This window comes from Molothrus ater, chromosome 5, assembly GCF_012460135.2.
Source record: "Molothrus ater isolate BHLD 08-10-18 breed brown headed cowbird chromosome 5, BPBGC_Mater_1.1, whole genome shotgun sequence".
NCBI classification, from domain to species: Eukaryota; Metazoa; Chordata; class Aves; order Passeriformes; family Icteridae; genus Molothrus; species Molothrus ater.
Genome location: NC_050482.2, coordinates 23,091,063 through 23,108,161, shown reverse-complemented (window position 1 = coordinate 23,108,161; position 17,099 = coordinate 23,091,063). Strand labels below are relative to the sequence as shown.

The following is a 17,099-nucleotide window of genomic DNA, read 5'->3' as shown; positions in this document are numbered from 1 at the left end:
CGCGGGAATGCTCCCAGGATCCTGGGAATGGCTCCGGACCGCGAACCGGCGGAACGGCAACGCAGGGCAGGACGCGCAGCCTCCCACAGCTCGCCCAGCACAGACTACGCTTCCCGTGAGGCTTCGCGGCAGAGCGCGGGCCGCAGTGTGCGTCAGCGGCGCGAGCAGCCAATCGCGGCAGGGCCGCGGCGAGCGCCGTCCGCCGCCAATGTTGTTTTCGCTGAGTCGAGGCGCTGGTGTTGTTGGCGGCGGCGCCATATTGGAAGGGACGAGCGCCCGCTCTCGAGCAGCCCCTGGGCGCGGGCCCGGCCGCCGCCATGCTGTACCTGGAGGACTATCTGGAGAGTGAGTGTGTGCGCGGCGGGGGCGCCGGGCGGCCGGGCACGGCCGGTGCGGGGGAGCCGGGGGAAGCCGCGGCGAGGAGGCGGCGCCCCCCCCTCCCCCACGGCAGCGAGTGACTGACTGGCTCCCTCCGTCCCTCCCTCCCCCCTCTCTCCCGCTCTCCCGTGTCCCCGCAGTGATCGAGCAGCTTCCCATGGATCTGCGCGACAGGTTCACCGAGATGCGCGAGATGGACCTGCAGGTGCAGAGTACGTGAGTCCCGCCCCCTCCGCCTCCGCCCGCCCCCTGCGCGCCCGCCCCGCTCCGCCCCGCGGGCACCGGCCCCACCGCCGCGCCCCCGCCGCAGGGCGGCACGGCCGGGAAGGCCGAGCCGGCGAGGAAGGAAAGAAGGAAGGAAGGAGGCGGCGGCGGCGAAGCGGCGCCGCTCCGGCCCGCCGCAGCAGCTCCGCCCGCTCTCCCGCGCTGCCCTGGGGCGGTCGCATCCCCTCCCCAGCCCTGCCGCGGCTCTCCGGCACCGCCGCTCGGCCCGGGGGCGTCTCGTCGTCTCCTGCGGGCGGAGAGAGCCGAGCCGAGCGCTGAGGCGAGGGGCGGGGCGCACGCCCCTGGCGCTGTCGCGGCAGCCCCCGGCCCGCCCCGCGCCCCCGCCCGCCGCGCCTCGGCGGAAGGAGGGCCCGAGCAGAGCTACCTTCCCGGGCTTGTGCTGCTCCCGAAGGCATTTTCCGTGGCACGTCCCAAAGTCTTTAGATTTTTGATCCCTAAGAGCAGTGATGGTGGCTTGGAACATGAGTTATGTCCCACTCCTTCCAGTAGGCAGCGGCATGCTCTCCCTGAAACTTTCCAGCCAGCTCCCTAATAGTAACGTGGGAAGGTGCCATTTGCTCGGCCCTTTGTGCCCTAGCTGACATGCAAACAAATATACTTTATACTTCCCGTTTTATTCAAATTATATTTTATATAAATGCCTACTTTTGTATAAATATGTATTTTATACAAAATATAAATACGCTTCAAGTTTCTTTGTGGATCACTATCTCTGCTTATATCCTAATGTAATGCACTGCCTTAGGCTGTTTTCAGGCTGCATTGCCATTTCATCCTTTCTAATACAATCTCCTCTGCGACTTAGGTGTCCTGTAACACTCTGGGTAGCTGTTGCAGTCATTTAACACACAATTAATATGGTTATCTATAACTGTGATCCAAAAGTATTCATTAGTGAAACTGCTACTGCACAAAAGATGAGAGCAATCATCAATATGGAAGGGCCAGGTTATTGTAAAGGGGAAGGAGAGAAAGAGCAGAGATTGAAATTACAAGGGAATGCTGTATAGGAATACAAAATGCAGCACTAAGTGGGAACAGTTCTATAATACTTTAATGTGCTTTCCATTGGATATTTACTTCAGTGGACATAGCAGGTCTGTTTAACAGGCCTTATTGATACATGTAGAACTGTCTATAGGATTTTTTTGGTGTATTATCACCTAAATATTCTCTTGAGTTCAATGCTTAAAGTTGTGGGAGCTGTCATGGCTCCTTCTGGGACATAGAACCTCTGAAGTCACTATCACCAGGCAGTATCATGAGGGGAAGTGAGCCCTGACTTGGATAGTTTGGAATAAGTTCACAGATTTTACTTCTGTTCCATAAGAAGACAAAGAAAATAGTAGGGATTTTTTTAGGTGTGTTTGAGAACTTGAGGCAGCTAGCTGGGCCAAGACAGCAGATTGAAATTTCCTCTGCTTTAACTGATGACAAATAACATTCTGTGTTGTATTACTGGAAATAGTAAATGACAGTGAATATTGGCATACTAGGACCAACCTTAGGTGTAGAGAAAAATTTTCTCAGACCTTGGTACTTCTGTGATTCTTGTGCAGTGATTGGCAGTGTATCCAAAGACATTTATGAAACTTCTGGTCTAGTATCTCATCAGCATCACTTGCCCAGCTACATGATGAGCACTACGTGCAAACCTGGAGGTTGTCTCAGAAGTACTTGAAAGCAGTACTTTGATGAGTGATGCTGTCCCAGAAATCTACATGATTTGTAATTCAGAGATGCCTCTGCTGCTCTGCTTTAGTATCATTGTTGACTTTGTATTCTGTCCTTTTTGGACCACACTGACTCCTATGAGGCAGGTCCTGCTGTTTGTAGTTGGAAGAAACACTAAACTGGGTCTGCCTGCTATATATTCTGATAAGATTGCTGTGGAAAAAGCAAAGATCATCTGAGTTGGGACTTGACTCTTGAGCTTTAACTGAGCTCCACATGAAGCATAAAATGTGTTTCTCTGTTTAAGTTAAAATCATGGATTATCAGAATTTCATGGTAAAATGTCAGTATCTGGAAAAAGGACTCTGTTCTCATAACAGTTTTGGCAACTCTCTTGGGAAATTTGATCTAAGAAATGAGTATCTCAGAATATAGTATCACAAGAAAAAATGGATAAAGTCGAGTGTAGCAGAGAGAACTTTCCATATAATTGGATAGATCTGACCTGAATTCTGAACTCACCTTTTCCTTTACTGCTCTTTCAGGAGAGACCAAGGTTCTGTGGAAATTTTCCTCTAGGCAGGTTCGCACAGACTGATAACATGCCCTCCATTAAAAGTGAAGAGGGAAGATACTTCTTTAATTTTTTCTTCTTTATGGAGCCACTGGAATAACACTTGAGGTGTTTGTGCTCAGGATAGGAGATAGAACATTTTGTCTGTTGGCTTTTTGGACCGAGTCATTTGGTCAAAGAACAATGATTTTAGAAGCCTCCATATAAAGTGTGTGCTTCTTGTTTGCCTCTCAGGCTTCTTAATGTTCTCTACATGGTGCAAGTGGAAAATGCTCATTCTTCAGGTTCTCCAACTTTAGCCTGTTTTACTCCAGGGCTGTTCGACTACTTTATCTGGATCTAAATAAAGTTGATATGAACTTATGTCCCAAGTGTTATGGCTTGGGATTAATAGTGCTCTGTCTAGTCATTTGTTAGATTCCTGTTGGTTTTGGTCCTGAATGTTCCCAGTATAAAGACAATTGATTAATACTTTCGATCACTGAGTATGAATGATTTTTGGTTATTTATATAAACAGTTCAAGCTGTGAATTTTCACAGAGTTGGGAGGACCCTTGGCCTCTTGGATTTTCAGAGTAAATCATACTTAGGGTTTCATGAGCTTCTTGAACTAATTATAATTTGCATTTTGTTTTGGTAAGATGTGATCCAGTTTTAATGGTGGTTTCTGGAAAGTTTCTTCGGTGTTTTGCACCCAGAGCCTGAAGTTTGTAGGTGATTCGTGCATTGTCACATTTAATTTAAAACTGAAAGCTGGGCAAAATGTCACTGAGAATGCTGGGAAAAAAACTTCAGTACTGTTATCTATCCTGGCACTAGCAAGGCTGTCCAAGCTAGTTTGACTGAGGCAGCTGCATGTTTTTGGAAATGTGCAAGCTGTTGAGTGCACAAGTGTCCAGCTGTTGAAATAGTAAACTCAGTGGGAGAAGGGTGGAGGGGAAAGGGAAGGGAATCCCTGTTCATGTCTCAATAAACAATGAAAAAAAATAGCTTGTGGTTGACATTTTCCTTTCTAGAGATAGTTAATGTTAGAAAATGGGTGGTTTTATTTTTCCTCCTTATGATATTTCTCAACTTTATGAAAGTGAGAATCCTGTCCAAATAATAGTTCATCAGTGCACTTACTCCTCTGGGGGTGGAGGGAATAATTTGTGAGTGCTTTCAATTTGCCCTGATCTTCCTAGCAAACAATGGAGAGGCCCTCGACTTAAAGGCAGTGACTTTGCTCTTCAGTTGGTCTACCTTTTTGAGACACTAATTTTTTTTCAATTATTTGGTTTTGTATTTGACTGTTTCTCTTAGGAGAACATTTTGTTTCCTGCTCAGTTTGTAACTGGCTAGAATGTTCCAAAGTCAGCAGTCTAGAGCCCTGGGTGAGGAGTTTGGGTCGTGCTTTAAGTCACTACCACTGCTCTTAGGGACAAAAAACCTTTAGAACTTGGAGTCCTGCCTGTCCCATGCTGGAGAGCACAAGAACCTTGATGAGAATCCCACCAGAATGCAATTCTGCTTCTTGGAAATTAAGGTAAATATTTCCCTCCACTGTCCACTGTTGCTTGGTTGTTTTGGTTTTTTCTTTTTTTTTCTCTCTAATAGTTTACACCTCAGTCCTGTCAACTTTGTTTGAGAAAAAAATTTCCCCTTATTTTCTAATCTTTATGTACATGAGAAAATAACATTTGTCTCAATCTTTTCCTATGCTACAGATGCAATGGATCAGCTTGAGCAGAGGGTAAATGAATTTTTTATGAATGCAAAGAAAAACAAACCTGAATGGAGAGAAGAACAAATGACATCAATCAAAAAAGTAAGGATATCATAAGAGTGGGTCAGATTTTTCTTTTGCAAACTAAGACAACCTTGGGAAAAAATAGTTTATGATTGATGGGAGATTTAAGTGTTCAGAACTGTGCCTTCCTTTGGGCTTTCATGGAACTACCTTGGAGGAGAAAAGTGAGTGAAGGGTTTCTTTGATCAAGAGTTTCTCTGAAGTTTTACAGAGCACTTGCTAGCATTTAAAAAAATGTAGTCCTGAAATGGTGAGGAAGCCTGAGCTCCTAAATTTGGAGCTCAGATTTTCTTGTTTTTGTTTGTGTGACGTGAAGTTGCCCAAATTAATGTGCTTTCTTTTAGAGGATATTTTTCAAGCTTAGATTCAGCATTTCCTGTGATTTTCTGCCTATGTCCTTCTACACATTACACATATGGTCTATTTAGCTGAGAGAGGGAGGAGTAAGAACATGAATATGAATGTGTTCTGTGTTATCCTTCAGTACTTGAGCATTGGTAATGGTATTTTTAGCAATGTAGTCCATCATTTTCTCAGGAGAAACTCCTTTGTAGTCTCCTACAGTGGCTACTTCAGCCCCTAATTTGGGTAAGGGTTGTTTTCTTCTTTAATTAATTCAAATAGGTTTTTAAATTCTGAAAAAGAAAAAGCTCAGAGCTCTGACTCCACTGGAATAAAGGAAATTTTTCTGTTGACTTTTGTTGAATCAAAATTTCAAGTAGTTTTCACAGAAGATACTATTCAGTGGAAATTGAGAATTAAAAGGCAGTAAAATCTGTTCAAATCTAAATTAAAAGCATTTGAAAACATACCTTTTTTTAAAGTTTTGTCTGTGGATTTTCATGGATTAGAGGAGACTTCTAGATAGTTTTAGTCAAATTATTTAGAATGCACTCATGAGTTAGAGAAACTTTTTTTAAAGTAATTTAAATTATATACAATATAATCTGTGTTTAACTGGAGTGCTGGAAAGGCTTCCCCACAGAGTACTTCAGTATCATTTTGAAGAGCAGTAGGATTTGTGGTGGTCCTGAAATAAAAGACACACTCTTATTTTAAGTCCATAACATGATGCTGTGTAATATAAAATAAATCCAAGATTGTTTAATTTCTTGCAGACATCTAAATATCACTCTAGTAAGAAGTATCTTCTTGTAATTTGGCTTTTTCTAACACAGAGAAAATAAATTGATATATATTATATCTCTCATTTAAAATTCAGATGGTTGATGTTTACAGTAAAATTTCAGTCTTTCTGAAAACTGACTTAAATTTGTCCTTTTGACTTATATTTTGTGCTTCTTAACAGCAGCTTAAACTTACTGAAATTAATTCTCTTACATTAATATTTTTTTTAAATTCTCTTCATAACAGGATTATTATAAAGCTTTGGAAGATGCAGATGAAAAAGTGCAACTGGCTAATCAAATATATGATCTGGTAAGTGGACACAAGAGTTGTGGTGAATTACCTAAATTTATGCCCTGAGAATATCTAAGCATTTTGATAAGCACTGCAGTCGTGCTGCAGTGTGCTGTACTTTTATGTTGTCTGCATACAGATGTTTTGCTAGTGAAAGAAACATTTTATATTTTAGTAAGTAGTAAGTGTCACTTAAATATAAACCAGAGAAATAGTATTAGAAATCCTAAGATTTTAATGCATGGTTTCAGTCCGTTTAGGAGACTAGTTGAGAGAATCCCTTGTGATGCAGTGTTGAGGAGTCCAAGGCTGGGCATTCTTCAAGAAGGAAATCTTAAATGTATAGGAGCAGCCCATCCCCCTGTGCCAAAGAGAAGCCAGCCAGAAGAAGACCAGCCTGGCTAAATATAGAGCTTTGGCTTCAATTTGGGGAAAAAAAGAGAGTATATCACCTTGGGAAGAATGGACAGGCAACTTGAGAGGGCTACAAGGTTTTTATGAGGTTATGTGGGGAGATAATTAGGAGGGCCAAAGCCCAAGTCAAACTTTATCTGGTTGCTGCTTTGAAAGACAAAAAATATTTTTAAAAATATATCAGCAATAAAAGAAGGGCTGTGGAAAATCTCCATCCTTTACTGGATACAGTGGTAAACACAGTGATGGAGGATGAAGAAAAGGCAGAGGTACTTAATGCCTTCATTGCTACAATATTTAATAACAAGACCAGTTGTTCTCAGGGTACCCAGCCCCCTGAGCTGGAACAAGTGGGTGGGGGGGCAGAATAAAGTCCTCATAACTCAAGGGAGTCAACAACCTGCTGTGTCACTTAGACACACACAAGTCTGGGCCTATGATGGGATCCTCCCCATGGTTGAAAAAGTCACTGAGCCCCTTTTGGGTGTTTCCCAGAGGTCCCAATTGACTGGAAATCAGCAATGTAATGCCCATGTACAAGAAGGGTCAGAAAGAGCATCTAGGGAAGTAAGGGCCTGTCAGCCTGACTTAGTGCTGGGGAAGGTCCTGGAGCACATCATCCTGAGTGTCATGACACAGCACAAGCAGGACACCCAGGGGATCAGGCCTAGGCAGCAGGGGTGTAGGAAAGGCAGGTCTTGCTTGACTGAGCTGATCTTCAGTGATGAAGTGACCTGCTTAGTACATGAGGGAAAGGCTGTGGATGTTGTCTACCTGGACTTTAGTAAAGCCTTGGACACTGTTTCCTACAGAATTCTCCTGGAAAAACTGGCTGCTCATGCCTTGGGCAGGGGCATTTTTCATTGGGTGAAAAATTAGATGGATGGCCAGACCCAGAGAGGGATGGCATGTGATTTAAAGTTTATTTATTTTACATTTCTCAAAAGAACAGAACCTGCAAGTCAGACTACACTCAAATATAGAAGACATAAAACAACTGCTTTAGTTGCACTACAACTAGCCAAAAGTTTGTTCTAGAAGTTGGAACTGCCCATTCTCTTTTGCTTAGCTGATAACTGGAAAAAACTTCCAGTTTTTAATAAAGATGGGCAAATTCTGCTGTGTGATTACAGATGTAGAAAGCATTTGGAATGTAGTGTTTCTTTTCACGATAGTGAGTTGAGAATTTTTTTAATTAATTTTTAGTACCCACCAGCCTGTCATAGTTTGCTGAAATGCACAGGAGTCTCCACTTCCAGTTGAGACTCAATACACACCAAATTCATTGGTGCTTATAGTGGCACAAAAATTGCACACAGGTTTCAGTTCAGAACTTGCAATTTCCCCAAAGCAGCCCAATTTCTACTAAAGTCCATGTCATGTACTGTTCTTTCTCTTCCCTTTTAAGTTTGCATAACTAGAGCACCTCCAAGTCTTTTTCATCTTTATTTCTGAAAAGAAGTGTCTTGGAGCTGTCCCTATGCTATTTTGGTATTAACAACAGTGTCTCTTCTGAGTGAGATAAATGGAGGTGACCAAGAAGATCCCTTCTGTGCATTATTGTGCTTAGTGTGCATGGCACAAAATTGCTGGAAGGGAAATACTTAGCAAGCCTGAGATTAAGGATGTAGATATTAATGTTCCAGAACTGGATGCTATTTTTTTTTTTGCTTTGTCTAACAAACAGGTAGACCGTCACTTGAGAAAATTGGACCAGGAACTCGCTAAATTTAAAATGGAACTTGAAGCAGATAATGCTGGAATTACAGAAATATTAGAGAGACGTAAGTATGCATGATTTTCTTTGAGAACTTGACAAACTTTCGGTCAATTTGCAGAATTAAAGTATCATAGACTTGTTAGTGGCTGCCAGTATTTTTACCCATGTTTTAACTGACTGAAATTTTAGTTTAACCCACTCTCAAATTTTAGTTTCAACCTTTATTTATACCAGTGAAATCAAAATACATTTGAGTAAGTAGAATAATTTTTTCATACAGCTGTTGTCCTTGTGAATTGCTACAGTGAGATACATAATTCTTTAAACCTGTTTTTAATGGTTTTATGTATTCAGCCAAGTACTGTGGCCTAAGCGTGCCACCTGCCCAGTTGCAAGGGTAACATTTCTTCCTTGAACTGATTGCCACCAAACTTAAGGAGGGTCATTATTTTAGTTTTCCATGTACTTGGTGGTTTTCTATTTTAAAGGGGCAAGAATGGTTTGTTCTACAATCGGCCAGTGAAGGAAAAGTATTTTAGGTAGGATGCCTGCATGTTAAATACAAACATGCTGATATTTAGAATGTGAATAAAAATGTAAAGTTACAGCTTTTTGCCAGCTTGGTGTAGAAGAATGTGTCTTTTCTGTATGTATCAGCATTTAGACATCAAATTCAAATGTGATAAATTTCTGAGTTGATATAACTGCTGTGATTAGGGAGGCAGTGGCTCTAATCATAGCCAAAACCAGTGAAAATTTACTTGAGTCACTTGGGGATATTAAGAATAAGCATTCTTTCTTGGAACTTTTTGTGGTTGAGATGTATAAGCTGGGAGTTTGGGGCTGTTTTATTTGTAATTGCTATTACAAATAACACACACAATATAAGAAAACGCTAAATTAAGTCCTATTCATTAACAAGCAATTACAGAAAAGGATTAGTTTACTTTAGTTTAAATACCAGTTGGTTTTAGGATGCAGTCCTACCTTCTTTAGAACCACGTGTTTGGAGAGGTTGCTAGATAGAATTTCAAGAAATCAAAATAGAGAAGCACTAGACTGCATGTTGCATCTCTAAGGTTTGTTTGGTTTGAGGGTGTTGTTTCCTTGTTTGTTTTTAAATAAAGCTAAAAGTACAAGACGTAACATTTCTAGCTTTCAGAGTAAGTAAATACATAAGGTTGAAGTCCCACCAGAGGGCAGCCTTTGGGCAAGTTCATAACGTGATTGAAGTTCTCTCAGCCAAAATAGCTCCTTATGCTTTGATCCTCTTCAAGAATAATTATATTTAAACTTCTGTAATAATTATATATTACTCATGTATTTCAGTGCTTCTTGAAAGCACTGGAAGAGGTAAAGAAATGCTGAGGATACAGATTTTGAAAAACGAATATGAATTGCTTTCTTGTTTTGTCTTCTGTGTAAATGCAAGTTGGTAGGTATTACACCTACTTAAAAATCTTTCTGTTAGAGATTGGAGAACAAAATACTGTATATTGTTGCAAATTTATAGCCAAAGTCTCTCCTATGCTGTGATTATTTAGCCTCATCTTACAAGAAATGTTATTCTTAGACATATACTTGGATTTACGTCTGTCTGACTTTTTCTTGTTTTGGGAGGGAGGATGGGGGTGGGGTTTGTTGTTGTTTTGTTGGTTTTCTGGGGTTTTTTGTTTTGTTTTTATTTGTATTGTTGCTCGGTGTATTTCGGATGTTAAGAAAATCTGGATGATGATCTGCAGCCCTTTCTTTTGAATGTTAAATCTTCTTTAAAGATGAAACTGCTGTTTTCTTGAGTTTTGACTGAATGTGACACGGTAGACTCGATAGAACAAGATGCCTCATTTATACAGTTTACATTGTTCAGTCTTCAGTTCATACTGGTGTAGATTGTCAGTACTTTTGGTGCAGCCATTCTGCAGCTCATTTGATTAAGTGGCTTGGTGAGGGCAATGTTCTTGGTTCTTCTTATTTGACTTGATTTTAAGTTCTTGATTTCAACAGTTGGACAGTAGCAGTCACCAATCTTTATTTGAGAACTAATCTCACTGGTTCGTGGTTGTACTGTAGAAAGGGTTTCAACTCCAGCAAAAATTCTTCTGATTAAAATAAATATAACTGCATTGTGATTTGGTTAATGTTTTAAAGATCCCTTTAGCATGTAAAAGTTAAAATGGTAGTAAGTCTCAATTTTCGTGTCCTTCTTACCTCCTTCTTAGGGTCTCTGGAGCTGGATACACCAGCACAGCCTGTGAATAACCATCACTCCCATTCCCACACTCCAGTAGAGAGTAAGTATTTGAAACTTATAAAGATGGCCACTTTTTAGGTTTCCTTTGGGTTTTTTTTTTTTTTGTTGAGAAGTATGAGGGAAAAGATGGTTTAGAACTTTTTTCCCCTCCATCATTGCAAGGAGAAAACAAAGCATAATAAACACTAATCATATCTGCTAAGAAGTGCAAGAACGAAATAGGTTTTGCTTGTGGGAATTAGTTGAAAGTGCTAGCATAATTTGACTTTCTGAATAGATTTTACATTTTTCTTCATTTATTTCATTTAGAAAGGAAACACAATCCATCTCACCATAGTACAACAGATCATGTTCCTGAAAAGAAGTTTAAATCTGAAGCTCTTCTATCTACCCTGACATCAGATGCTTCTAAAGAAAACACACCAGGTAATCCTAATTGTCTTTCATTTCATTCCTTTTTAGTCAGAAGAAGACAAACTTAATTATATTTGTGAGTTAGTCTTCTGAAATCACAGAATCATGGAATAGGTAAGGTTGAAAGGGACCCCAGTGGGTCATCTGGTGCAGCCTCCCTGCCAAAGCAGGGCCATCCCAGAGCACATGGCACAGGGTTGTGTCCAGACAGTTGTTGAATATCTCCAGTGAGGGAGACTCCATAGCCTCTCTGGACAGCCTGTTCCTATGCAACCTGTCCTGTGTGTGGCCACCTGCACAGTACAGAAGTTCTTCCTTATATTCTGGTGGAGCTTCCTGTGCATCAGGTCCTGCCTGTTGCCTCTTGTCCTGTTGCTTGGCACCACCAAGCAGAGGCTGGCTCCATCCCCTTGACACCCTCCCCTCAAATGCTCACAGACAGAGATGGGGTCCCCTCTCAGTCGTCTCTTCTCGAGGCTGAACAGGCTCAGCTCCCTCAGCCTTTCCTCATAAGGGAGGTGCTCCAGTATCTTAATCACCTTTTCTTCATCCACTGGACCCACTCCAGGAGCTCCATGTCTCCTGTACTGAGGAGCCTAGAACAGGACACAGCACTCCAGGTGCAGCTTTACTAGGACTGAGTGAGGGTCAAGATCACCTCCCTCAACCTGCTGGCCATGCTTTTCCCAATGCTCCCCAGGACACCATTGGCCTTCTTAGCCCCCAGGGAACACTGCTGGCTCAGGGACAGTTTGTTGTTCACCAGGACCCCAAGGTCCTTCTCCACAGGGTAGCTTTTCAGCAGGTCAGCCCACAGCCTGTGCTGTTGCTTGGGGTTATTCCTCTCCAGGTGCACTGCACTTTCCTTTGTGGAATTTCTAGACCCTGTGCCATCAATAAAGACCTTCTGGGATCTGCCATTTACCCAGTCCTCAATCAGAGACTGATACCCCCTTCCCTGGGATTTTCAGTCACTTGAAACATGAGAAATTGCAGGCATTCTTAGTCATCTGTGTTTTCCATGAAGTGTGTCTGCTTTGTTGTCATTCAACAGCTGTATGATGGCTGTTTCTTTTTATTTACACTTTGAAGAAGATGAAGGTACAGTTTCGTTTCAGCTAGTAGTACAAATATAAAAGATCAGTGCATTATTTTCGGGAAGAAAATGCATACAACAGTTTCCAAAGACAGGGAAAAGAATTTTCACACCTTTTTCTAAGACTTGGTCGAAAATAAATTTTTTTTCAGGTGTTGTCTATGTCAAAAGTTTTTTTGTATATAGTGACTAAAAAAACCTAAACCTTTCTGCCTATTCTCAATATCAAGGTGTTTCATAGTTTCTTTTCTGAAATAGTAAATCAGCTACCTCAGTCATGTTTTAAGTCAGTTTTAAGTCATTTCAGTCATGTGTATTTCAGTTTTAGCTTGAAGCAACCTCACTTGAGGCTGCAAATAAAATGTAGCTATATTTGAGCAGCTATCATCCTGCAGATGACCCTGGAAATTGTGTTGCATTAAAACTGATCTGTAGTTTTTAGAGTTAAGATTGTTCAAAGTTTTACTTCAGAAACAGTATAGGTGTGTAATCATTCTTACCCTCTTCTTGATGATTATAGTTGTGAGAATTGTTTCAATATAGGCACAGGTATTGCAGCTGCATCTGTTCTTCAATAGCTGAGCATCATAGTGAGATCATAGTCCTTTCTAAAAGGACTCCTTGCCCATGAGGATAAATAGGGAACAAACTTCTTTTTCTTTTTTCCTCTCCATAAACAAATACTGGCTGTGTCTAATTACTTTTAAAACCTTTTTTCCAAATGATTAGACTGCTTTGATGCGTAAATGGAGTTCCTACTCTTTCACTGGCTGTCATATAACTCTTCTTAAAATGCAAAGGAATTTAGTTTCATTTTGAATTTCATAAATGTGTTCTGTTCATCAAGGGTGTCGAAACAGTAATTCATCATCCTCTTCAAACAATGCATACAATACAAACTCTTCTCAACCATTGGCATCATATAACCTGGGCTCATTATCTTCAGGATCCGGGGCCGGTGCTATTACCATGGCAGCAGCTCAAGCAGTGCAAGCCACGGCACAGGTAATGTCAAACTATTCTTGTCATTCTGCCATCTGCTTATGATTAAGAAGAAAGGCTAGTGACTGCTTTTCTGCTTTTTTTTTTTTTTTAAATCTGAATTCCCATGATCACGTTCAGCTGAAGTGATTCAGTTCTTATATTAGAATTTTATTAATATGCGACAGTTTCATCGTGTGTAGCTTGCCTACAGGGACAGCTTGTTTTCTGACTTTTCCTGCAAGATGTTCTCACAAATTTCACTACTTTCTGTACATAATTTCATTAACAAGGTAACGACTGAACCTGTGCATATCATTAGCAGTTAGCAGCCTTAGGTAGGAGCTTTACTGCGTAATCTGATACAATATCAGCATTCCTTTTAGATGAAGGAGGGAAGACGAACATCCAGTCTAAAAGCCAGCTATGAAGCATTTAAGAACAATGATTTTCAGCTTGGAAGAGAATTTTCATTGTCCAGAGATTCAGCTGGATATTCATCATCAGCTCTGGCATCTACATTAACTCAGACATTAAGTTCATCAACCACAGATTCACGAAGTGGCAGAAAAAGCAAGTAGGTTTTCTTACTTGTTGATTTCAATTATAACTTTGAAAGCAGATGAGCTTTTTTTTTAAAAGGTCATGGGCCATAATAGAAATACATTGTATTTCGTATCTGTGGGGGGGAATCAGCAGAAGGTAGTTACTGCCTCTTGGCCATTTTTTGTGCAGGGCTGTGTTCTTTTGTCCTCCCACTTCTTTTTCTTTAAGTAAACTCACTCTATTGATTTGCTTTTTTATCTGAGATACAATCAAGTTTCTTCGCTCACTTTCCTGTGTTATAGAGAGGATTGATGTAACAGCAATTGTTGGGAATTACTGTGCAATGGTTTGTAGATGGTTTTGAAATAATCTGGAGATGTCTGATGCCATGTAAACATGACACTTTCTAATGACTGACCGTCTAGAACAGGGAATGAATTTCATTTCTGATTGAAGTTTTAAAACATTTTTAACAACACAGCGTCACAACACATTCAACAATCAGAACTTGTACTTGAAAGAATTTATCTCAAAATACCCATCCTTTTAAATTGTCTTGAGTTTTTTTCTTCATTCAAATTTGTGTGTGTTCACAACTCAGTTAATAATGCTGTTTGAGAAGCATTTTTCATCTATGAATATCTTGGGTGTCAGGTCTGACCTATAAGCAAAAGCAGAGAAATTTTGTTCTGGCACCATTCCTATGGAGTGATTGCTGATGCTTGAGTGGAGATTAACAGAGAATCAGTCATCTTCAGAGCAGTTATCTATTGTACATGACATATGACATTATTTGTATGGAAATTCCTGTTTTATTGGTAACAATTTTTGTAAGGACACCAAAGCTATTGATGGAAAACTTTGTGAAGAAAAGCATTTGTTAAAGCCACTTGACAGTTTAGAGCTGTAAATTCCATTGATTAGAGCAGCACGTCCTGCACTTGTAAACTGGTGGGACTTGTTTCCTTTTCCAAGAGCATACAGTGGGTGCATTCCAGTGCTTGTAGTGGTTGAATGAAATGTGATGGTGAATGATAGCTGTGGCATTTACATACTGCAGCAGTTCAGAGTCAACAAAGTACTTGTTTAGTGATTCTTTCACTTGGCAGAAAATAAATCATCTACACACTTTTTTTCCTTTTTTTTTTTTACTCTTCCTCAGAAACAACAACAAATCCTCAAGTCAGCAGTCCTCATCATCATCTTCTTCTTCCTCTCTATCATCATGTTCTTCTTCATCTGCGCTGGCACAAGAACTGTCTCAGCAAACAGCAGTAATACCAGAGTCTGATTCTAATAGCCAGGTTGATTGGACCTATGATCCAAATGAGCCACGTTACTGTATTTGTAATCAGGTAAGGATGGCCTCCAAATTGAAATACAACTACAGATGCTGTTTCGATGTAGCTGAACTTCTTTCTCTGAATGATAATTTTGAAAAAACTGCATTTTTACTCTTGAACTTCTGATCTGTTTTTATTTACTTACTGGTGGTGTTGAATGAACTGTTGAAGCTAAAAACAGTCCGTTTTTTAAGTGATGTGATATCCTTGGAGAGTTTTAAATCTTGTAATGGAGACTTCAGGAATAATTAAATTTAAAAAAAATGGAGAGGGTTTACAGTGAATTTAGTTTTCTATCTGAAATACACAGATGAATCTTCTTTTGCATAAACAGTTTTGGAAAGTCAATTTACTATGAACATGATGATGTTTGGGTTGTGTTACAAAAGTAAAATGAAAATGTTGTTACTGCTATTAATGGAAAAACTCCTCAAAGGAAGAAATTTGAATGGTGGCCCTTTCAAAATGTAATTGCTAAGGGATTTTTTTCTTATTTTACTAGGTGTCCTATGGTGAAATGGTAGGCTGTGATAACCAAGATGTAAGTAACAAAGTTCAAAAGGTTCATGAGAGGCTTATGCATATAACTATTGCATGTAGGAGTTGCTTTTTTTTTAGAGTTTGTTTTTGAGTAGAGTTTTTTAGAGTAAAGTGCATATGATTTGAACCATCCTTCAGGAAACTTCTCATGTCTTCACACAGCTTAGATTCTTTAGAAACCTGCAGCCTTTGCTAGGTTCAAAAATGCCCTGCTTCAAAATATCCTTTATTCCTGTGAATTTTCAGCTATTTCACTACTAATAAGAGTTGTCCTTTTCAAATAAAAAAGTTTTCAAAGAACAGTTGCATTTTCAAAGAACAGTTGAATATAATAATGTATTTACTGAGATAACTACATTTAAACAAGTGATTCTGATTGAGATTTCCTTCTCAAACAAGTATTTCAAAGCACAACATACTTATTTTGCTCTGTAATGTGAGTCCATATATGACTCCTAGAATTCTTACCATTTTTCTTAGTGTACTGAGTGTATGTTGCAGATCTTCCCCTCTCCTTGTTTTGTCCTGTGACTGGTGTGAAATGCAGAATCTACACTGTCTGCTTGTGTTCCATTTTCATAGAACTCTATTTGTGATACACATTTTGAAAAAAAACCCAGTTCACAAACCTTGTCTTTTAACTCTTTTTATAGTGCCCTATTGAGTGGTTCCACTATGGATGTGTTGGACTGACAGAAGCACCAAAAGGGAAATGGTACTGTCCACAGTGTACAGCTGCAATGAAGAGAAGAGGCAGTAGACATAAATAAGTTTGTTCATCTGGAAAAAAGTTGCATAATAAAGGTTTTATAAAGGACTTGGGAGGGGAGGGGCAACTCTCAGCACACTTCCTTGCAACCACTGAAGAGTAACATAGGAATCATAGAATGGTATGGTTGGAAAGGACCATAAAGATCTTCTAGTTCCAGCCCCCAGTCATAAGATCTTGAACCATTGGTTTTGCTAAGTCGTGTTTTAATATTGTAGGTAAATTATTTATGCACCTTGATGTGCTACAGATACTATTCCAGTGAGCCTTGGATTGTTCCAGTGGCCAGCATATGCAGATATTTGTACTATCAAAGCATTTTCTCTAAGCAGTGGGCATTCTACAAGTACTCAATCTTCCAAAAATTCCGATAAGGCAAGATTTTAAATGTATGTTTTATATACAACAGATATATTCTGCTGCATGTACTGTACTCAAGAGCTGTTACGTAACACTATGTATATTAATAGTGCAAAAAGTCAGTGCTTCTGAAAGGAAAAAGAGACAGTGGTTTTTAAAATGCCTTTATAGCTTTGGTTCTTTATGAAACTTAATTCAGCAGGCTGAAGAAAATGGTTCTTGTATACAGCGGGCTGTTGTCCTTTAGGGTACTTGAGTATGTAAAGACAAAAATGCTGTAGAATACAACAAACTTGTGCCATTAGTCTTTATATGTTTCTGCTCCAGAGAAGGCGGGGGCCATAAGAAGAAAAAAAGGTGTTAAAGTGATGATAAATTTTTATACCAAATGTGTTTATTTTTTTGTGCAAGTAATCCTTTAAATTTGAATTGTATTAGGTGTAAAATAAAAGAACCTCAACTCCTCAGATTAATGTTGCCTGTACATTTGTCAAAAAAAAGATTTCTGACTGAAATGGTTTCACAAATTTCCTTTTTTTTTCC

The 17,099-nt window shown here is 40.0% G+C and overlaps 1 protein-coding gene across 4 annotated transcripts; it reads left to right on the top strand.

Annotated features, from left to right (window-relative positions):
* Window positions 1–176: 176 nt before the first annotated feature.
* ING3 (inhibitor of growth family member 3) lies at window positions 177–17,025 on the top strand. 4 transcript variants are annotated; one of them, XM_036401283.1, is made up of 12 exons: window positions 177–345; window positions 519–583; window positions 4,618–4,718; window positions 6,075–6,140; window positions 8,224–8,320; window positions 10,476–10,547; window positions 10,817–10,933; window positions 12,964–13,022; window positions 13,385–13,575; window positions 14,707–14,899; window positions 15,390–15,428; window positions 16,081–17,025. In XM_036401283.1, exons 1-12 carry the CDS (start codon window positions 209–211, stop codon window positions 16,195–16,197), a joined length of 1,254 nt encoding a protein of 417 aa, XP_036257176.1. In that variant the 5' UTR covers window positions 177–208; the 3' UTR covers window positions 16,198–17,025. The 4 variants fall into 4 exon arrangements, with proteins under 4 accessions (XP_036257176.1, XP_036257175.1, XP_036257177.1 ...); XM_036401282.1 differs by having other exon boundaries at window positions 12,865–13,022; XM_036401284.1 differs by having other exon boundaries at window positions 234–345; window positions 519–590; window positions 12,865–13,022.
* Window positions 17,026–17,099: the final 74 nt, after the last annotated feature.

Coding starts and splice junctions, on each gene's coding strand:
- ING3 (XM_036401282.1), top strand. CDS start 209: ATGTTGTTTTCGCTGAGTCGAGGCGCTGGTGTTGTTGGCGGCGGCGCC. Junction 346..518: donor CCTGGAGGACTATCTGGAGA/GTGAGTGTGTGC, acceptor GTGTCCCCGCAG/TGATCGAGCAGCTTCCCATG. Junction 6,141..8,223: donor CTAATCAAATATATGATCTG/GTAAGTGGACAC, acceptor TCTAACAAACAG/GTAGACCGTCACTTGAGAAA.